This window comes from Podarcis vaucheri (genome assembly GCF_965113315.1).
Source record: "Podarcis vaucheri genome assembly, chromosome: 1".
Taxonomy (NCBI): Eukaryota; Metazoa; Chordata; class Lepidosauria; order Squamata; family Lacertidae; genus Podarcis; species Podarcis vaucheri.
Genome location: NC_138759.1, coordinates 86857933 through 86880591, shown reverse-complemented (window position 1 = coordinate 86880591; position 22659 = coordinate 86857933). Strand labels below are relative to the sequence as shown.

Below are 22659 nucleotides of genomic sequence, written 5' to 3'. Positions count from 1 at the left end.
TGACCTACAGTGACTCCTCCAGGGTTTTCCAGCCCTGTCTGGAGATGCCAGGGACTGGATCTGGAACCTTCTTGCATGCAAAGCACACGCCCCACCGCAGAGCCACAGCTCTCCTTTTCCTTTGCTGCCTAGAAAACAAATAGGTCTTAAAAGAGTCATGAGTTTGCCTTGTGAGCCCAGTCCCTTGGTGCCTGTCAAGAGGCCCTGCCTGTGCGTTGAAGCATAGGGCCCCTCTTTGTCTCTGGAGGTGAGGCCGAGGTTGAGGGTTAGTGACATGTCCCTGCCCAGTGAGCCTCTTTGGCCTGTTCTGCTCCTCCAGGGTGTTGCTGAAGGCTTTATGAGCAACCTGGGCAGGCGAGGCTTAAGGAGTCCCTGCGTGGGCTTGCACATGTGCTGGGCAGGATGGGGGAAGTGGTGGGAAGTGCTTCCTGTGCAGTATATTTCAAGGGGGGGATTTCTATACTGAGCAATTGTTTGGTGGAGGAAGGAAAAGGGCTAGTATAAGGAATTGTAGAGCACAGGAAAGGAAGGGGAAAGCAGGATGGTCTTTGTGTTCCTCATTAGGGACAGAGGGGAGCAGCTGCTGATTGTCCACTGTGGCAGTCTGGACTTTGTTTGGATTCTTGTAGCACGAGTTTGGGCAGGGAACAACTAGGCAGAGAGGCACTGTGCTATACTTTTTCCTTGCCAGCTTTGCCCTTCACACCAGTTTCCGCAAGCCTCCAGCTTCCTGCCTCAAGCTAGGGAGTTCTGAAAGGCATCTGTGATTTCTATTTGATTTCTGCAAATGCTGCTCTACCAATTTTGAGCAAGGCCATGTGTCCAACACTTGGGGCTTTATAAGTGTGCATGTCTGCACAGGTTGCGTCCAAATGGTCCCCCTTGCCCCCCCTTGCGGGCTGCTCATTCACATCCCCTAAGCCACACAGCACCCACATGCTGATGATCCCCTTGCCCTCCATATAGCTTTCTCTGCACATATTCATGTGATCAAGAGCTTTTTGTACTCCTGCTTTAGAACTTCAGTGCAGAAAGGAGACTTTAATGCATTGGCAGCCTAAGCCTTTGGTTGCATTGCCTTCACCTCAGACAAATGTGGGAGGCTAGCCATGAATGCAGGTGATGAAAACAGATTTTCTTGGGGATGTTAATGCAATCTTCAACCCACTCGAATTCTCCAGAAGAATGCTGCATTCAAAATACCAAAGGCATTTGCTATCCCAAATATCTGTGCCACATAATCCAGGAATTGTGCCCCAGAGACTTTGCAGCATTACAATGCATCCTCGGAGTCACCTTTTGGATTGTGTGTCACTTTATTGGAGTACCAATGTTTTTGGCCCACCGACAGCCACACAGGCCTGACCTTCCATCCTTTGGGAACCTCCCAGACAGGAATGAGTAACAGACCAGGCCCATGGATGTTTTCCAGACCCCACTGTTGGAATTCCAAGACCTCATCATGGGGCCGCTGAAATATCTAATGGGATTGATGCAGTTTCCCTGACCCGTGTGCTGTCATGCATCACCCACCAGAGCCACAAGTGTAGCGTGTTCTGAAAGCAGGCTTCATGCCTCCTGGTTTCAGGAATAGCACCCAGGTGTGTCTTTTAATAAAAAAGCAAAAGCAGAATGACCACTTGTTCTTGCGTGCATTCAGGGTGAGCCACACCTCTCGGGAAGGTTTGATTGCAGAGAAGGCAATGAAAGTGAGAAGGAATCTTCCAGCCAGCAAGACAGCTTGGAGACAGGCTGGCACTGAGGCAGTGATGCAAAGAAGCAGCCAGGGGGGAAATATGTGTGGATTATCTGCAGTGCAGGAAATGATATTTGGAAAGAATCTTCCTCTCCCTCCCCACCCCCGCCGTTCCTCTCCCCCCCCCCCCAGCTTCTTTTCTTGGAATGGGTATCTTGTCATAGTTTGGCCAGTTTTCCTTCTGCATTTTGCATGCAGTGCCTGGAATGTTGACACACATACCCAGCAGAGCCTCATTAGCAGGACTGGAGCAGCAGGCCCAGATAGCCTTAAAAGATGTCACTGAGCCAAAGAAAGGGTTAATAGTTAAAAGCAGTGCAGCCTCCTCCCCCCTTTTTCTCTCCCCCTTAATCCTTGAGCCTGCAGTGTGGAAGAGAGAGAGAGAGTGTGTGTGTGTGTGTGTGTGTGTGTGTGTGTGTGTGTGCGCGCGCGCGGGGGCTGGGCTGAGTTTGGCTCCTCTCCCTGCACAACTTTCTCCCTTGTCCATCAGCGACAGCACCCAAAGGGGAAGGGCTGGCAGAGCAGGGACTGGCTCTGGCGCAGGAGCATAAAAGGAGCCCTGTGTGCCTTGTTACGGCAGGCAGGCAGGCAGGCAGGCAGGCAGGCATGGGACCTGCTGGTGCTGCCTGGGACTTGCTGTTTCCTCTCTTTGTGTTTGATGAAACTCCTCCCCGGGGTACCAGGTTTTCCTGAAGGAGGCTCTGGAGCAAAAACTGGAGAAGGCCCGGGAAGAGGAGCTGAGGAAGGCGGCAACCATCATCCGAGCCCACGTCCTGGGCTACATGGCAAGGTCAGTGCTTGAATCGCCTCCTTTGCCCAGCTGCTGGAATGCTCCTTGCTGCCAGGTCTCTCTCCTTTCCAGCTTGCTGCTTCTGGCTGGGCTTCCACTGCTTTCCCCCTTCTCTGCTCCCTCTTGAAATCCCCAAGCATTCCCAATGCAGGCCACTGACTGCGAAGTTGCTTTCTTGCCCGGGTCTCTATCCCCTGCCTCTTTCCTGTTGCATCTGTAATCCCCCTATGAAGCTGCCCTGCAGAGAAACTCCCCAGCTCTCCCTCTCTTGCTCTGCACTGAAGACCCTCAGCCCAATCTCTGTCTTTATTAGCCAGACCCAGGCCAGTCTTCCTCACTTATAGCCCCCCACTCCAGGTTCTGCTTCCCTGCTGGGCTCTTCTGGGTAGCTGTAAGCTGGCTGGCTCTGCACCTGCACCATCTATCTGTCTCTGCCTTTTCCTCTTGCTGTTAATTGTTGTTGTCTTGTTCTGACAAATTGCTATGTGTGCCCATTCGGACGGTCACCTGTGCTCCGCAAGGACATTGGTGTTGCTTTGAGGAATTATTGCACGGGCTGCCTGTATTCCAGGATCGTGCCATTAACAACGCAGGGGTTGCTACTAGAGGAGGAATTCAGCACCCTGGCAATTCAGCTTCATTTTTAAAAAAGTTTCTAGCCTTTAAGGTTGCAAAGAGGCCTGAAAATGTGTGAGCAGCCCCTGGTGACATCTCAAACGCCATTGGCTAGGGAAAGTGGAGGATGGGAGCTGAGCTGAACTGCTAGGAGGCGGGGGGGGAGGGGCTCCATGTGCTTTTTTCTCTTTCCTGTAACTATCTGAATAAGACTAAATATTGCATAGGAAATACTGCCTATGCAAATTGACATAATAAAATATGCAAATAAAACTAGCATATACCTTTCCTTAAAATAAAATAAAAATGCAAAGTAGTTTAGAAAAAAATTGTGTAGTTTAAATTTGGGCCTACCAAACTAGAATGTTGATTGGTGAACAGAATAACGGCAATTTGCCTAGTCCCCCCCGCAATACTATCCAAGGGGGAGGCAGGCTCCTGTTGTTCAGGCAAGGAAGTCAAAGCTGCATCTGCTGTCTACAGCAAGACTTGGCTGGGCTCCAGCTGCAAACATGGATTTCCCAGGCTGTGAAAACCATCTGCATTTTGAGGGTATAATCATGAGCTAGGCCCAGGTCCAGGCCATTGCATATGAACTGGGATATTGTTGCTAATGGCATTGTTGCCACTGCCAGTGCTGCTATCACCAGAATTTTGCACCAAAATAACCCTCTGGAATTCTGCAAACTAAGAACCTTTGCATACAGATTGTTTTATTTTGCACAACCTATTCTGCTTCTGTTAGTTGTATAAAAGAGCAAGAGCCATGCAGGACACTGGAACAGGACTAGCCCTACCATCAGGCAAGGTGTGTCATTGGCATGCAGCAAATTGGCCGTTGCTTTGTTTATTAAAATTATTATAATTTAGCTTGCCATTGGGGAGTGGGTGCTATTTGGATCTCCTGTCTTAGGCCATAGGAATCTTACTGGATTCCTAACCCCCCCCCCCAATCACTGGAAACCTTGTTCTGTCACCATGCCGGCTTCTGAAGCCTAAGAGGATATGATGGCAGCACAAACTGTGTGCTAGACGATTGTTCTGCAGAACCAGCAGAACAGTTTTGAAGCAAACACGCAGTGCACTGGAAGGGGTGATGAACATGCTTTCCCTGCTGAAAATGCCTCTCGACCACTTTTCTCCTGGCAGGGTTTCTGTATCAGAGCTCAGGTGGGAGGAAAGGACAGGGGTGGGCGGGTTGGTGGAATACTGGGGAACAGCATGAGCAGGGAGGTTCCTTCCACTTTACATTCCTTTGCATGCAATTGTCCCCTTCCATTCCCCACAGATTCTGGATGAGTCTCCTGGTGTGTCTTGTTAGACCTTGAGGCTTCACCAGGATTTGCGCACATATTATGGATCTTAACAGCTTTAAGCATGTGAGAAACTTGTTTGTTTGGGTATTTAAAAAAAATAAGTTTTAATTTAAGCTTTGATTCTCAGGATGCTGAACTCAGTGCCAATATCCATTTCAATTCTTGTGCAATGCAGCCACAGGCTTGCAGAGCACACACATTCCCTGTTCTTTAGCAGGAGACACCTCATAGTGCCACATGGAGTGTCAAACATAGCAACTGCCTGACTCTTGTAAGTATATTTCCTAGATAATGCTTCTATTCCACAGAAATAATATACTAGTTTTTCATATTGGTCCTCAAAAAGAAAAAGAAAAGCATATAATCCATATTGGATTCATGTGGACTGGCCTTAATTGCACTAATAAAAGAACCAGACCCTCAATTCAGGCCAGGAATGTTAGGACTTAGAATTTGAGTTTTTTCTACGCCTACAGATTAACTACAGAAAAGGGAGATTCTGAACATGTACAGAGTGCACAGTCTCATTACTAAATAAAAGGCATTCCCCAACTCTCTCTCTCTCTCTCTCTCTCTCTCTCTCTCTCTCTCTGGTACGGGGACCTTAGCTTCCATATGTGGGTGGGTGGGTGTAAAAACTACCCATTCCTCTGTTTTAGGAGAGCAGTGCATGGCTGTCTATGTGGGAGCATCTGGAAAAAAGACTGATATGCTGGGAGGAGGTCATGACAGGAACCATCCCTTTATTGTTTGGAGGGATGGGGGAATCTGCCATTTTGCCTTGGGTTGGGAGGTTCCTTGCCATTACACTACTCAAAGTGCTTAGCAAAGACAGAGCTGGTGTAGAAACAGGAAATGAGTGGCCCCAAGAGGGAGATGCCTAAAGCATTCTCCAGAAACCAGGTGGGTGACAGATGGAGGAGAAAGGAAAGCATGGAAGGAGTGGCTTCCTGGGGAAATGTTTTTTGGAGAAAGCGGCTGTGGTCGTGCTGATTCATTGAATCTGGCATCTTGGTACCCCTGGGTCAGATGGTTTCTGAGGCAGATGCTGAGGAGAACCTAGTGAGCAAGGGCCGTTGATTGACAGTAACCCCCACCTTGCTTTCGTTGACTCAGGAAGAGGTATCGAAGGGTGCTAGCCAGTGTCGTGACTATCCAAAAGAACTACCGTGCTCACTTCTGGAAGAAGTCCCTCCTGCGCCTGAAAGCCTCTGCCATTGTCCTGCAGAAGCACTGGCGAGGGCAGCTGGCTCGCAGCCTCTACCAGCACCTGCTAGAGGAGGAACAGCAGCGGAAACGGGAAGCTGAGGAGCAGAGGCGTCGAGAGGAAGAGCGGATTAGAAAGGAGGAAGAGGAAAGACAATGGCAAGAAGAGAGGGAGCGTAGGAGGAAGCAGGAGGAGGAAGAGGAGAAGAAAAGGTACCAGGCAGTCTTGGTTCTGTCTCCCTGGCCCCGCTTTCACAAAACTGCAACTGAAGAGGCAGACCTGTGCCAGGACTGTACCACTTCAGACTGCAGGAGTGAGAGGGATGTACATGATTTAATGTTCCTCCATGTAAAGGATTCCCTGCGTATAGAAAATCAGGTGTCAGGGATAAGGATTTTGGCTTACCTACCTCTGGTGTTTTAGTTTTCTATGTGGAGGACTGGGGGGTGTTTTTTATCCCTCTTGCCATTTGATCAGCCCCCTGTAGCCTGAAGTGGAACAGTCCAAACAGGACTCTGCCTTTGATGTGTTGCTTGTGATAGGCAGAGTTTTGCATATTCACCACTTTAAAAGCGCAGCAACACAGTACCAAACTTCTATATCCAGGTGAGCCAAATTGTGCTCAGACAGACTTGAATTTGGTGACCTTTTAAAAAATGAATTATGGGAAGTAAGTCTGCATATATATGTTTCTAGTAGGGGAGGAGCCATGCATGGCCCTGAAGCCCCGCCTCCTGACTATTGGAAACATTACCCAACACCCTCTCTGCCTTTGCAGATTTCACCAGTTACTTCGTGCATTCTTTTTTGAGCCCAACCTCACTCCTTTATAGCTGCAAGCTGATACTAAATTCCATGCTTAGTGAGAATTGTACAACACACAGTGCTAATGATAGGGCTCATCTGGATGATACCACTAAGCTGGGACTTTTTCCTTTGGGGCACTCCTATACTCGGCACAAGAGACTAGCTATGGAGGTTGCACAACTTGCTCTGGTCCCTGTGAGCCAGGTAGGCCAAGGTGGTCTGAAGCTTCCTGAATATCTGGACTCTGCAGAATTTGGAAGCCTCAAAGCAGCGCACCTGGGCATGTCTTTTAGTCTCTGGGCTGAAAGGACGACTAAGCGCTAGGCTCTGAGGTTGTCGCAGGACATCATTGCAGGTGGCTGGTTCAGGACTACAAGGGTGAGCGCCACAGGTTGCAACGCAGTGGTAGTAACTGCTTCCTTCTAACACTATGATCCTACTTTCTATAAACATAAATTTTATGAAATAAATAAGGGTGTATGGTTTCTAAATTACTTTTTATTTGACGCAAAACCTCCAAGTAGCACAACAATAAAATAACACAGCAGCAGTAGCATGTCAATATAACCTTGTGGGAAAAACCACCTCATTAAAACAGCAGTACCATGTTTTTAATATTTTCTTGTTTGTAGGTCAGCCAGGGAAGATTGAACAATTGCTACAGAAATTTAATTTATAATTATTAATAATGTGTACAGTTTCTCTGTCCTTGACATACACCCATTTGCAGTGAGCTTTTTTAAAAAATACATTATATAGGTATTGGGTTTTTTTAATTGTGTATGCGCCTAACACTGTTCCATATATGTTACCACAGTCAACAGCTCTAATAATAATGAAGTGATGATTACCAGCCAAGTTATTACTTTTACCCTTGGAAAATGATATGTGACTTTAGGAAGTTGTGTATTTTTAGAAGGCTTCTTCTTGAGGGAAACTATTGCATAATACTTTTCTTTAAAAACACAGTTTCGGATCCCACATTATTTATTTATTCTAGAAGTCCAGCCTCCAATTCCCTTTTCTTGGCTTTGTGGTCAATCAGGAGTCTTCAGTGTGACCTTGCCTCCATTCCACTCTGTCCAGTTTCTTAGCTTGTTCCTCAGTCACAAGAGGGGAGAGCCGGGGAAGTCTTGACACAGCTGCACACCTCAAATTAAACCAAGCCTGAGATAATCTGGCTGTCCTATGGGAAGAGGGTGCCTTCAGCTACTTTAAAGGTAAAGGGATCCCTGACCGTTAGGTCCAGTCACGGCCGACTCTGGGGTTGCAGCTCTCTTCTCGCTTTACTGGCTGAGAGAGCCGGCGTACAGCTTCCGGGTCATGTAGCCAGCATGACTAAGCTGCTTCGGGCGAACCAGAGCAGCGCACGGAAATGCCGTTTACCTTCCCACCAGAGCGGTACCTATTTATCTACTTGCACTTTGATGTGCTTTTGAACTGCTAGGTTGGCAGGAGCAGGGACTGAGCAATGGGAGCTCACCCCATCGCAGGGATTCAAACCGCTGACCTTCTGACTAAAGAGTATGTTCATATGACATTTTTTATCCACTGTGAGGCAGCCTCCATTTCCCTCCACGTGCATTCTGCAGTGTGAATTGTTGTTCCATATGTGTTCAATAGCAGTCAGCATCTGTTCTGAAGCCTTACCAGAACTGAAAACCCAAGCATTTCATTAATATAATAATTTCCCTTGGTTTAACTTTAAAGGCTTTGTTACAGCTCACAAAATTTTTGATCTGAATGCAAATGACTGAGGCAGCAGTGTTATTTAAAACTTATTGATTTCAGCAAATTTTCATGGCAAGCTGGACTGTAGATTTTATTGATGAGTTTGTTCTTTGTTTTTGAACAGAGAAAAAGAGCAGCTTGAAGCAGCACTGCAGATGGCTCAGGTGTGTTCCATTATGACTCCCATTATATGCCTCTCATTTCAGAATACTAAGCAGAATACGAAGGTGATCTTTGTTGCTTGACCTTTCCCTCTTTACAAGCTAATCCAAGGTACTGTTTGCAGAATGCAGTGCTATGCTGTTACGGTGACTCTGTCCTCAGTCTAGATGACGCTCCACTCCTATAAAGTAATATAAACACCTAGGGTTGTATGCCAACAGGCATCAACTTGCACAACAGAACTTCCCTCTCCTCTCCTCTTCCTTGAAGCTCATCGCACATCTTCAAAATCTTCTCCAGAAGGTTGGGGGACCCTCTGGAGCAGATTTGGGGGGGGGTGCAAGGAGCAGATGGGGAAGTCCAATTGCAAAAGCAGAGGTTTGTTGCATGAGCAGAAGAAAAGTGTTGGATATGTCCCTAGATGTTGAGTGTTACATGTAGCTTGATCCTAGGAACGGCGGTACAGTGTCATCTAGATTGAGGACAGTTTCAAAGTACTGTAATAAACAGAACTGCATTCTGCAAACACCGGGTACAACCCATAGTTGTGCAAATATAGCGGAATGTGTAAATGTCAGCTGCTGTGGAATCCTGATCAGGGTTATCAATGTGGCATGTGGGACGGCGGGTTTACCTCTTTCTTTTGTGCCACAGTCCCATTAAAAAATACAGGGGGCGGCTGCTGCTATTCGTCTCTGAATGAAAGCTTGCATTGGTGCCAGTGGAAATTTCCCCCTTGAACCAGACACAGGCTCAATGGCCCCTTTTTTCAAAATGGTGAGGGGACTGCAGCTGAGAGATGGAATCAGCAAAAGACTTCCCCACTGACCCCTGTTCATTAATGAGATCTTCTGGTGGATCAAAGACACTTCCATCCAAGGCACATTTGAATCCAGCCTATTGTCACTTGGCTTGGCTTGGAGATAGACCATAGCCTTTTAAGCGAGTTGGAAGTGCCTGTGAGAGCCTTTGCTTCCCATGGTGTACAGTACAGATGCTTAGTTCTTTTGTCCCATGAGTACCTCATCAAACAGGTTGGGTTTTTTTAAGTAAGACCCATCTCCAGCCACTGTTAGAGGCTGTATGCCTCTGAATACCAGTTGCTAGGATCACAAGGAGTGAGAGAGTGCTATTGCACTCAAGTCCTGCTTGCAGGCTTGACATGGGCATTTGGTTGGTCACTTTTGAGAGAACAAGATTCTGGATTAGATGGGCCATTGGCTCTTCTCATGCCTTAGAACAATTAGAAGAAATGTTGCACATGCAGGGAGCAGAGGGAAGTGCCACTTGGCCGCCATGCACGCACCTGCTTTCTCAGATCTGTTACTGTGACTCCATTAAGGCTGATCTTTGAAAGTCTGTCATCTGTGCCCCTTTGGGTGACCCTTTCTTTCAGATGGAGGCGCTAAGGACCCAAGAGGAAGACCAGCCTTTACAGGAAGAGGAGCAGCGTCAGATGGAAGAGATCCTGCGACTGGAGAGGGAGATTGAGAAGCTGCAGTGGCAGCAGAAGACTGACCACATCACCTGTGAGAACACCAAGAACGAGATAAAGCGGCAGCGGGAAGAGGAGATCCAGAGGCTGGAGAAGGAGGCGTCCAGGGTCGCGCAGGAGTTCCTGGAGCTGCTGGATTTTGGGAATTTGGATGAGAGCGTGCAAGGCTTCGAGCACTCTCTGTCCAACGAAGGGACCCTCAACATTGAATGCAGCCTTGTAGCTCCCCTGGCTGAGGAAGAAGAAGACGAGGGCTTTCCTGCAGATGAAGAGGGACCACCAGTTCCCAGCCCAAGTCTCCTGAACCAGGACAGCAGCACCAGAACCAGTGACAACTATTACTCCGAGGAAGATGCTTCTCCGAATATGCCAGTGCCTAGGAAGGGAGAGAACGAGGAGGGCAACACTCTGTGTCTTTCCACAGAGAGATCTGCAAGCCCCCAGAAGGAGCAGCCTATGGAAAGCATCTACCAATCAGCCTCGGAAATCCTGCAGAGTGACAATGGGGACTCAGAAGAGCCAATTTACAGCTTGCCTCCAGATGTGGAGTCTGACTATGACCATGAGGAGTTTGATGGCAGCGGAGAGGCTGGCAGCACGTCCGCTGAGCCCCTGAATGGGGAGGAGGCCTCGCGCAATTCCCACAGCAACGGCATGGACTCCAACCGCGGCAGCTTAGACTCGGTAAGGGCCGTTTGCCTTGAAGTGAAAAACAGATCCTGCTCTGAAGCAGGAAGTGTGTTTTTCTTTTTATCTTTCCTGTGCACGTTTGGCACCTCAGTGCTCTCTTGTGTTAACTCCTTGTGTTAGCATGCTCCTTGGGGTTAAAAGGCACTTGTTTTCTTCAGTCCACATTCACAGCCATTGCATTTCATCATGATGCTTGTGAACACATTTCTGCTCCCTCCCATCCATAGGCTTGCCTAGTTTCATCTTGCATAACTGTCCAATCCTTGTGGTCTCTCATAGGCATCTCCCAGCTTGGTTTCATTGGAAAATTTAATCCACACTCTTCCTGTTTGCAATCAAAGTTGCAAACAAAAAAGAAAGGGGGAAAATGTAGTGAATAAAATAAGTCCCAAGACTAATTCCTAAAGAACTCCACTTCTTCTTGCAAGCTGACCTTGGAACTTTTTCAGTCTTCCCTTGTCTCAGGATGTGGTTTTGAAGGTACAGGATGCAATAGCTTGGATGAAGCCAAGAAGTTCTGGGCTTGGGCAATGCCTGGATGGGAGACTTCCAGGGAACTGTGTGTGTTGCCTTGAGTTCCATCATAGAAGAAAGGCAGGATACAAATATAATGGAAGAAAGGCAGGATATAAATAATAAAATATAGGCACAGGATTTTGTTTTGTTCTTAAGTGTTAAAATCCATTGTGTTGTGTTTCCTTTAACCCAGGGGTAGCCTTTGGCCTCCAGCTCCCATTAGCCTCAGCCAGCACGGCTCAATGGTCAGGGATGCTGGAAGTTGTAGTCCAAAAACATTCAGAGGAAACCACATTGACTGCCTTAAGCTATTGGTTACTTTACCCATTTTCTGCCATGTTTGTATTTTTCTGTGTGATACTAAAAGCTTACTTGCACAACTGGTATGTCTGTGCGCATATGTTTGCATATGCATCCCACATATGCACATTTCCCTTTTGTTCTTCACATCTTCATGCACATTTGTATGTTTTTAATATATGTTGGAATATGGATTTTGTGCCTGGTATTGGTGCATTACTTGCAGCTACAATTACTGTATGGGTATTTGTATCTGCCAGATTTACAAGGGCACTTACTGGATATTGTTTGACCCGATTAATCATGCACACAACAGCCACCATCCCGAGAACACACTCATTGTATGAACCTTTTGGGGGTGATCTTAAAAAGGGAGTTCATATACTTTAGAAGCTATCCCATGTAGAATGGCAGTTCACCCCTTTGTGCTGCCCATAAGGACATATTGTGTATGTGTGTGTTAGGTTGTGTGTAAAGTTGTAGCTTTTCACATGATCTGCTGCAGAAGGGGGTTAGACTGCCCCCCCCCCAGAAGGGGGATAATGAGAGAGAGACAGAAGCTGAGATGGCCAGAATGCATTTGGCTGAACATCGGAGAACTATTGCAATAGAAAATTGGAGGTTCTTAAAGCAGATAGTTCCCAAATGGAAATAGAGGCCAAAGTCCACATGTTGGCAACTGAGTATGGCAGGTTTTGGCCTTTGCCTTGAAATCACTCACCCACTTTAGATCATTCCTGCTTCTGTATGGTTATCATACTGCCTGGCCAGCTCAGCACTCAGATCTGTAGTGGAAGTGCGATAGGACTTGGCAGGTTGTGCTGCTTTGTTTCTGGAGCGTAACCGTTCTTTTTGCCTCCAGTTTCTAGACAGTGAGGATGAAGGGGATGCTTATATGGACACGGATGAAGAATTCTGCAGCAGCCGGGTCACTGTGCTCAATGGATCGGGCCCAGCCTATTTTCACAGCTATCTCTACATGAAAGGTAAGCAGCTTGGTCAGTCCCCTAAGCTAAGCCATTTCCCCCTGCTCCCTAATCCCCTCTCATCTCCCCTCAGTATTTGCTCCCTGTTTTGCTGTTTTGTTCTTCTTCATTTCCAAGATCAAGTCAGTAAGGCTTTTTGTCAAGGAGGGATTAGAAGGGACCTTGGTTGCTTTGCATTGGCATCCACATAAAGGCTGTGATATCCAGTCCCAAGTGTTGGGTCTTAATGGGCATGTACAGATGATAACAGTTTTTAGAGATGGCAGAGGCCCTGTTGTGGAATATGCTTGAAGTGATCTGGCAGCACTGTGAAGCAGTATTTGGGGTAGTAGTAAGGGGGTGGATAAATGAAATTAAAGCTTGAGGCTACAAAATTTGCATTTATAAAAAAGATACTGGTCTTAGTGGGGTGGGAGGAGGAACCATTTGGGCCTCACTTCAGGTAACAAAATATCTCATGCCAGTTTTGTGAGGGCTTGTGCAAGTACACACATTTACCTCCCCACTCCCAATTTTACTTTGGTAACTGGCAGACCAGGATGTTGTATTTTTAGGGTTGTAGGGGGAGGTAGTAATACAAAAAGGCAACCGCTGCCTCGCTGTACGTTGCAGCTAATGCCACTGTGATAAACTTGTGCATTGCTTTTGCATGTTAGCATTCTGTGTCTACAGGAGGCCCCACATTTTTCAGGGAACTGTTACGGCCAAGGGCAGGAAGATACACCTGCCACTGTCTTTGTCAGGTGCTTGTGGAGTGCAGGATGGGGACATTCTGGTGGTGCAGTAACTTTGACTGTGTCTCTTTTCTCTTTCTTGCAAGGGGGCCTGATGAACCCCTGGAGACGGCGCTGGTGTGTCCTGAAGAACGAGGCTTTCATGTGGTTTCGAGCCAAGCAAGAGGCCTTGAAGTCAGGCTGGCTTTACAAGAAGGGGGGAGGCATGTCCACGCTGTCTCGCCGGAATTGGAAACGGCGCTGGTTTGTGCTGAGAGAGGCCAAGCTGATGTACTTTGAGAACGACAGTGAAGAGAAGCTGAAAGGGACGATTGACATCAGGAAGGCCAAGTATGGGACACTGTTGTGTCTGTAACCCTAGGGATAAATCAGTATCAATATTGATTGGTAACAGGAGATGTTTGGGGAATCCTTAACAACCTGGGCCTGAGGGGAAATTGTTTGACTCCTTAAGTCCTGTGGGACATCTTTAGGCCTGAGGCTGTTAGAGAGGGTGGGGCCTTAGAGCCCTTTACCTGGGTGCAAGGGCTATTTTTAAAGCTTCAGTGTCAGTCCTGCATGCATAATGACGCTCTAGGACCAGGCCCATGCAGAGCTTGTTTGAGGCCTGGGGCGGGAGTCTTGTTCTTGGCATGATAGCTTAAGTCTGGCAGGCCCCTGGTGGTATCCCCCAGCCTGTTTAGCCCTCTGAGGCCTGTGAAAAGTGCAACTGACTGTTCCCCCCCCCACCTGCATGGGCCTACTTAGGACTGGTTTGAGAATTTTCTTGCAGCGAATTTTGCCCCACATTCTTGTGCACTCCCCCTGGCCTCTCTTGTCAGTACTATTGAACTTGAATTGGTTTAGCTGTCTCTTTGCCCACATTAAAAGTATTTTCAGTGATGTTGCCCTTGCAGTGGATCCTTATCAACACAGCCCCCAAAGGTGGTCTCTAGGTGCAGTAGGCAGTACCCTCATTCCCACACCAGCCTGTCACCTTACTTTGTCTTTGGGTGCTGTTGCTTCCTTGTTCTCAAGTATTTTCAAGAGATCAGGGAAGCGCTGAGCCTCCTTGAGACCAGGCAGGCCAATAGAGATGGATGCCAAACATAAGACAAGCTGCTTTTTCATCCTGGTTCTTCACACTTGTTGTTTTTCAGGGAGATTGTGGATATTCACGAGAAAGAGAATGCCCTTGATATTGTGACAAGTGATCGAGTTTACCACATAGTGGCAGAATCACCAGAGGATGCCAGGTAGGGGATGCAGGGATAGGTGTGTGTTTTTCTTAAAAGGTTTCTGCTTTTTCCCAAGGCGAGGGGTGGGAAAGCTGGAAGCAACACCCCTCCCATGATGTTGTGCTCTAAATAGAGAAGCAGTTATAAAAATAGGGAAAGGCAGGAGAGTAGAAGATGAATCATGATATACATGTTATCAGGTCATTGTTTCAATCTTTGTATGATGTTATTGGTATTAGTAAATATATTTAATTACCTCTATGATGCTTTGTATACAACTGCATGTTAATTATAGTATTCTAAACTATTAAAAATTAACCATTTCAGTAATAAATATATACGGGTTTTTTTTAAAGTGTCTTCTGCTTCTGTCTTTCTTAACAGTGACTGGTTTAATGTCCTGAGCCGTGTGCACAGTGCTACAGAGCAGCAGCTGAGAGAGATGCAGGATGAACAAGCCAACCCCAAGAATGCTGTGGTGAGTGGTGGGTCAAGTGGACCCCTGAAACTCTCACTCTTCTGGCTGCCTAGCAGCTGATGAAGGATGTTCCTAGGCATTTGGTTGTCCACTGAGAACGAGATGCAGGACTAGACGGGCCGTTGGCCTGATCCAGAAGCTGGGCTCTTCTTGTGTTCATCAGTAAACGGCAGGCGAGTTCTTCATGGGCACCCTTTTACAGAACTGAGTTTGAAATAAAAGGGAGGCTGCCTGAAGGATTTAATGCCCCTAACTAGTTTGATGGCAGGTGTGGTGGGCAAAGGACATATCTGAAGCAGGATTTGGGCAAAGGGATTATGATCAATGCCAGGAAGATCTTTGTGGGGAGTAGTGTGTACACCAAGTGTCATTTGGAGAGGTGACCAACCCTCCAGGACTGTCAACCTCAAAGAACTGCTTAGGGGGAAGGGATACGGGAGCCCCATTTTGTTAATAAAGCCAGAGCAAATATGTCTTCATTTAGGGCCTGACACCAAACCAAGAATACCGTCAAAGGTGGACTGTGCCCAGGAACTGTAGCTTGCAAATGGAAGGGGAAGGTGGGCTTTTGAAATTCCACTCTTGATGGCAGAATGCTTGAAGTTGTTAGGGTGCGTTTCAGGGTGCTTCCAGACAGAAGGTGTTACGTTACAGATAACTGAATCAGCATATCTGACCCTTGCATGCCGTACTGGGGCTGTACTGATCACTGCTAATCAGAACAGCAGATTGGGATCTAGCAAGACATGTGTGGGAGACGCATTCTAAATCTGCAACGGGAAACTAACCCCATGCTAGCTGGTACTTTTCCCCTTGGAGGTATCTTCCCCGATGCTTCTTCGATTTTACAGTGTGTGTGTGTATGTCTAGATAAGATAAATGTAAGCACACATACATACAAAGAGAGCTCATTCACACACTGGTATAAGGACTTATGGGGAGGGGGAGTGCCATGTCTCACCCCTGGCACACATTGGAACCTGGTCATCCATAGAGGTCAGAGGTTTTTGATCCACACAGTCATTCATTCCTACAGGAGCTCCAGATGTTGGGATTACAGTCCCATCTTCTCTCTTCACTGACCATGCTGTTTCAGGCTAACGGGAGTTGTAGTCCAAAGCATCTGGAGGGCCACAGGTTGAGGAAAGTTGCCCTCTAGGAGAAAGTAAAGGGGTGCACTTAGGGACTCAACATGTTCACTGGTGACACCAACAATTACAGTGGTGCCTCGCAAGACGAAAAGAATCCGTTCCGTGAGTCTCTTCGTCTTGCGGTTTTTTCCGTCTTGCGAAGCAAGCCCATTAGCGGCTTAGCGCTATTAGCGGGCTTAGCGGATCAGCTGATAAGTGGCTTAGCGGCTTGGGAAAAGGGGGGGGGAAGGGAAAAAACCCTGCAGGAACTCGCAAGACATTTTCGTCTTGCGAAGCAAGCCCATAGGAGATTCGTTTTGCGAAGCACCTCCAAAACGGAAAACCCTTTCGTCTAGCGGGTTTTCGGTCTTGCGAGGCATTTGTCTTGCGGGGCACCACTGTACGAATGCGGCCTACTTCTAATTGCAGAGCCACATCGTATATTGTTGTTGCTGCTGGCTTCCACAAACATCCCGATGTGATGTACAAAAGATAATAAAAACAGCTAAAAATCAGTTTAAAACCGCAGGGGGGAAAGCAAGATGAATTTAAAAGCAATAAATAGTGGGTGCCTATGTGTGGATCAAACTGGACTGGGACAGAATGGTAGGAACTGGATCTTGCATATATCTAGAAGTTTGTTCCATTTTTTGTTGTTGTTTTAAAGGGTACCCTGGACGTGGGGCTCATAGACTCAGTCTGTGCTTCTGACAATCCTGACAGGTAAGCGACAGCTGAGTTCCTCTTTGTGTGTGCTTTTTCGTTTTGTGATTTTCAAATATTTTTGGTGCAGCAACAATTGTGTAACAGGGGGAAATATTTAAATCCATCTACTGCATATTTGAGTAAATATAAATGCAACAGATAAGGAGCTACTTAAAATGCCTCCAGCCAGTATAAATATCTCCCAAATGGCTGTGTTTATTTTTAGTGACTGGCCATTGGCTCCAGAAGCTCCTTGAAGCATTTGCTTTCCTCTTAATAAAGTCTAGTTGCTGTGGGTTTGGGTTCTCGAGCGCTGGGTGTTTCATACTTCAGGAAAGTGTGTGCAACTACATACTACCTGCCCTATGAGCTAAAGTTGTGTGTGCTCCGCAGAGAGATGGCTGCTTTTATGCCACAGTACCATCCTGTGGGGTGCTTTCCCTTATATATTACCATCATTTTTGTTGTTAATTATTATTATTATTATTATTTATTTATACCCCGCTTTTCTCCCTGCTGGGACTCAAGGCAGCTTACAGATAGAAACAAGAACCACTAAAAACATTTTTTTTTAATCAATAATGAAAACTATATACATATATAAAATCTGTTTAAGGCATACCAGTAATTACAATCAAAACAGCATGGCACCAGCCCTTTAATTTAATTAAGAGCAGTCAGTTCCCAAAAGCCTGTTGGGATAAGAAAGCCTTTACCTGCCAGTGCAAAGGCAACAAGGAGCCAGTCTAGCATCTCTAGGGAGGGAGTTCCAGAGACTGGGAGCAGCCACCAAGAAGGCCCACACCCATGTCCCCACCATGCATGCCAGGAGAAGGGCCTCACCTCAAGACCCAGGCAGGTTTGTATGGGTCAGTAAGGTCCTTCAGACAGCCTGGGCATAAGCCATGTGGTGCTATATAGGTAATAACCCGCACTCTGAATTGTGCCTGGAAACAGACCTGTAGCTAGTGGAGCCGTTCTTGCAAGGAAGTCGTCTGCTCCCTATAACCAGCCCCTGTCAACAATCTGGCTGTAGCTTTTGGAGCCAGTTGAAGTTTCGGAGTACTGTTCAAAGGCAGCCCCACGTAGAGTGTGTTAGAGTAATCCAAACTGGATGCAACTAAGACATCTGTCACTGTGGCCAAATCAGACATCTCATACACTTCTCCCTCTTCCCCACGACACATGCCCATTTCTTCCAGAATAGTAGTTTTTCTGGACGTGGCAAACACTAAGCGCTTCCATAGTTTTAAAGTTGCATCTGAAGCAGTAATCTGACTTGCATCCTTGAAAAGGAGAGCAAAATCAATGTGTTTCTGTGTCTAGCCTAACCTTCACATGTTTTCTTCTTGCTCACCTTGTGTCTGGGCAAAAAACAAACAGATTTGTGTTGCGGCTTTGGGAAAATATTAATATTGATGATGATGTTGACGACGAGATACTAATTTTGAAAGATGGTGATTTTTCAGGCCAAACTCCTTTGTGATCATCACAGCAAATAGAGTCATTCACTGCAACAGTGACATCCCTGAAGAGATGCACCACTGGATCTCCCTCCTGCAGAAGCCCAAAGGCGAATCCCGGGTCGATGGGCAGGAGTTTCTTGTGAGAGGTATGAAGGCAAGATGAAAGAGCTGGCTGAATATATTGTGCCTGAGGCAGAACACCTAAACAGTACCCTCCTTGCCCCAGTGGTGTTAATAATACAAATAAGCCGTTGGCTGGCCTTCAAGGCAGCCTATCTCACCATAGCACTAGTTGCTACAGTCATGGCACAGCTCACTCTTCCAAAGTGATAATGGCATTTCCCACTTTATAAATGGGATATGAAGCTGATGATGACCGTGAGAACTGATGCAGTAGAGTGGCTCATAACATGCGGTGATGAGAAAGCCTCCAGTTCAAATCTCCCCTCATCCAGGAATTCTCTAGGTGGCCATGGGCAAGTTTGCGGCTTTCTTTGCCTCATCCCCACCTGTTCATATTGGCATTGCAGGATGCTTGTAAGGATTTACTAAGATGAAGCCACCATAGTCTTAATGTTCTGACAGCAGTGTATAAGTGTTAAGAACTGAGGTATGTATTCACACCCTTTAAGTGTGGGTTTCACTGACAGGGTTAGCAGCAGAGTATTTAATCTGAGGAACAATGTAAACAGACTGAAGTTTGAGGTGACTGTGATTCATCCCAGTAATTAAATGCTGATCCTGTCATCGCTCTCTCAACTGTCAAAATTCCCACCCACCACCCCAACCATCATTCAGCACATGCTTCAGCTGCCCTCTCCCACTTGCCTTAACATTCTGTACCCCAAGCAGTCTCCTCCCGCCCCCTCACTTCCCTCCAAACACAAACGCCAAACATGGTTCATTAAAAGCTCTTTGGGTGGTTGAAGTGTTACCTAAACTCTTTCTTTCTTTCTTTCTTTCTTTCTTTCTTTCTTTCTTTCTTTCTTTCTTTCTTTCTTTGCAATGCATACTCTGATAGTGAAGTCAGGAAGTCAGCTGGGGGAGGTGAAGGTTTAGACTGAATTGTGCCTCCTCCTTCCTCTGTTCTTTAAAAGAAAGGAACAGGAATTTGAAAGTCTCCAGCAGCATCCCGTTAGCAGGAGAGCAAACTCTATTTCTTGAATTTCAATTCCATTGGGCCCTGTTGTCCCTCTTTCCCATCAGGCTGGCTTCATAAGGAGGTCCAGAGCAGTAGCAAGACCTCTTCCCTGAAGGTGAAGAAACGCTGGTTTGTGCTGACCAACACTGCCCTTGATTACTACAAATCGTCTGAGCGCACAGCCACCAAGCTGGGGACACTGGTGCTGAACAGCCTCTGCTCAGTGGTCCAGCCTGACGAAAGGGTCTTCAAAGAAACAGGTAAGGAAGGGGGAAAGGTGTTCTTTGTGTGCCACTGTGTCCTTCTCTGAGTGTTCGTTGCCATTCTTTACCATTTTGTGCAGAGCTATAAATGTGTGGAATATCATTTTGGTCATTTGTAATAGGACACCGTCCTGGCAGACTGGGGAGGGTCTGTATTTTGCGTGTAGAGGGTCCCAGCTTCAATCCTCATTTCAAAGGATCCAGCATCAGTGCTTGGGAGAATCTCTGCCTGAGAGACCAGCTGCTAGTATTGGGATAGATGGGACCATGGCTGGACTTTGTATGATGCAGATCACATGTTCATATGCCTGTGTCTGTTCTGCATTCATAGTTGCTAAGGCCCGAAGAGAATTTCTGGACTGACTCTGTTCATCCTATAAACCATAACATTTAATTTGCTGGTTTCTTTGGAGTGAAATAGCATTTGTGTCATGGGAATGATGGCACAGAGTGAGTCCTGTGGGGTTAAGTTGGTGCTCCATGGGCCAAGCCAATCAAGTGCACAAAGGAATATCTGGCTTTCTGTAGACCCCTTTGGGTGCCATTGGCCAGTTTAGATCACACGGCAACTGAATCATGTCATGAGCAGCTGATAGAGTGCAGTCAACATTGCCATCAGGATCTGGCCTCTGCCAGCTCACACTTTTCTCTCTCGCTGTATCATTTGCCATCTCAATTACTCCAAGATTGGGCAGTAGTTGCCTGTTTCTGTTTGTGCCTTCAGGCTACTGGAACATCACTGTGCATGGCAGAAAGCACTCGTATCGGCTCTACACAAAGCTGTTGAATGAAGCCATGCGCTGGGTCTCTGCCATCCAAGGAGTCATTGACAGCAAGGTTCCCATTGAAACACCCACGCAGCAGCTGATTCGGGACATTAGAGTAAGTGCCTCTAACTCTTAATTGCACATGAGTATGAGGGACGCGGGTGGCGGTGTGGTCTAAACCACTGAGCCTCTTGGGCTTGCTGATCGGAAGGATGGCGGTTCGAATCCCCATGACGGGGTGAGCTCCTGTTGCTCAGTCCCTGCTCCTGCCCACCTAGCAGTTCAAAAGCACATCAAAGTGCAAGTAGATAAATAGGTACCGCTCTGGTGGGAAGGTAAACAGCGTTTCCGTGCGCTGCTCTGGTTTCGCCAGAAGCAGCTTAGTCATGCTGGCCACATGACCCGGAAAAACTGTCTGTGGACAAACGTCGGCTCCCTCAGCCAGTAAAGCGAGATGAGTGCTGCAACCCCAGAGTAAAGGGGTCCTTTATAAGCTCTATATCCAGATTACTAGGATCTCCTTATACTCACAGGTTTAAGATATTAAGGCAAATGAGCTTTCCTTGCTCTCTTCATATACAGCCAATTTGCTCATGTCTGTGTAAATACCCAGGTATTTGAGCTTCCCTCCCATTATTTGCATCATTCTACTCAGTTCAGAAGCTGAGCTGTCCCTTGGCACTTTCCCTTTCTTCCTGCCCCTCTTCTAGGTATACAATTTCTCTCTGCACACATGTTGGAATAATCAAAAGCAAGAATGTAACATACGCAAAGGACAGGGTCTATTAATTCTTAAGTAGTAGGTCTGTATTCTACCAAGGACTCTGATCCCTCTTTCAGTGGGAATAGTGTGTTAAGGCACATTCATACGTGCAGGATAATCCAAAGGCTGCACATTTTTATGGGAGAGTCATAGCTCAGTGGCGGATCACAGTGTTTGCATACAGAAGGTCCCTGGTACAATACCCGACATCTCCCATGAAAGAAGGATATCCAGTATCAGGGCTGAGGAAAACCTCTCAGACCTTGGAGGGTGGCTGCTGGTCAGAATAAAGAACATTGGCTGAACCAGTAGTTTGACTGTACAGAAGGCAGCTTCATGTGTTTGTATCATAGGGATCCCTCCACTGAGCTATAAGGAAGCACCTCTTGTAATTTTCTCTCTGAAGTTTGCCGTTTGGCCCCCACTTTTCAGGTAGACAGATGGAAATACATATACACTTGGTTAGTTTCCCTACACACACACACACACACACGATTAAAATAGGCAGAAGGGTGTAGATGCACATTTTATTCAGCAACGAAAAGCAATATTATGAATCTGTCAGAACATGGTGTGTTTCTAAATATTCAGAATTCCTTTTGATGAGAGGGCTGTTGTTGGCCTGACATACTCTGGATACTTGGTGATATAAAGTGATCTCCAAATCCTTCTATGGACTTGCTTTGGCGGTTTCCCCTGTTGCTGACCAAATTGCCATTTTTACATTACACGGCCTTTAACTGTTGTTTTATCTCTTCTGTAATGGACTGGGAGCACTTCCATTTAATAGTGCAATTAGATATTTGGAGGGAAAGAGAGAAGCCCTGTAAAGGTAACCTCTACTTGCCCACCCCTTCCTTTCAGGAGAACAGCATGAACCCTGAAGTGGTAGAACAGACCTACCGGAGGAATCCTATCCTGAGATACACCCAGCACCCCTTGCACTCACCGCTGCTACCACTGCCATATGGGGACGTTGGGGTCAACTGTGAGTGACTTGGTAGCTTTCAAGGATGCTATGTCAAGGGTTCAAAAGGAATAATTTTTGAGAGGATGGGACTGAGGCAGAATCTTGCCGGGATGAAGGTCATCCAGCTTTACAGTGCAACCCAGTACACAGTGGTACCTTGGGTTAAGTACTTTATTCGTTCCAGAAGTCCGTACTTAACCTGAAGCACCACTTTAGCTAATGGGGCCTCCTGCTGCTGCCACGCTGCCGGAGCCCGATTTCTGTTCTTATCCTGAAGCAAAGTTCTTAACCTGAAGCACTATTTCTAGCTTAGTGGAGTGTGTAACCTGAAGCGTATGTAACTCGAGGTACCACTGTACATGTTTCCTCAAAAGTAGGTTCAACTTCAGTGCAACTTACTTCTTAGCTGAGTGTGCACTAGAATTCTGTGTACATTGACTCAGAAGTAAGTCTCAGTGGGCCTTACATCCTAATAAACATGCATAGAATTACACGATAAATCAGAGTTATTGTGTTGACTCTGGCCGAACTCTGATGCATAAAAAAATACTGTAGCAGTGGGAAGATGCTGTGAACTTACCCAGTGGAATGGATTTCACTAGCTGATATGCAAAGAATTGTGCATTAAAAAAGGAGCAGAATCATAGCCCTATC

The 22659-nt window shown here is 46.7% G+C and overlaps 1 protein-coding gene across 1 annotated transcript in view; it reads left to right on the top strand.

Moving 5' to 3' along the window:
- LOC309528185 (unconventional myosin-X-like) overlaps positions 1 to 22659 on the top strand; it is a 77494-nt gene that overhangs the window by 47753 nt on the left and 7082 nt on the right. Inside the window, exons 22-34 of the mRNA XM_082215504.1 lie at positions 2440 to 2546; positions 5594 to 5896; positions 8347 to 8386; positions 9781 to 10563; positions 12248 to 12371; positions 13192 to 13435; positions 14245 to 14340; positions 14707 to 14800; positions 16598 to 16653; positions 18105 to 18247; positions 19308 to 19502; positions 20230 to 20387; positions 21900 to 22023. Coding sequence (XP_082071630.1) covers positions 2440 to 2546; positions 5594 to 5896; positions 8347 to 8386; positions 9781 to 10563; positions 12248 to 12371; positions 13192 to 13435; positions 14245 to 14340; positions 14707 to 14800; positions 16598 to 16653; positions 18105 to 18247; positions 19308 to 19502; positions 20230 to 20387; positions 21900 to 22023 — 2467 coding nt within the window. The remainder of the gene's footprint in view (positions 1 to 2439; positions 2547 to 5593; positions 5897 to 8346; positions 8387 to 9780; positions 10564 to 12247; positions 12372 to 13191; positions 13436 to 14244; positions 14341 to 14706; positions 14801 to 16597; positions 16654 to 18104; positions 18248 to 19307; positions 19503 to 20229; positions 20388 to 21899; positions 22024 to 22659) is intronic.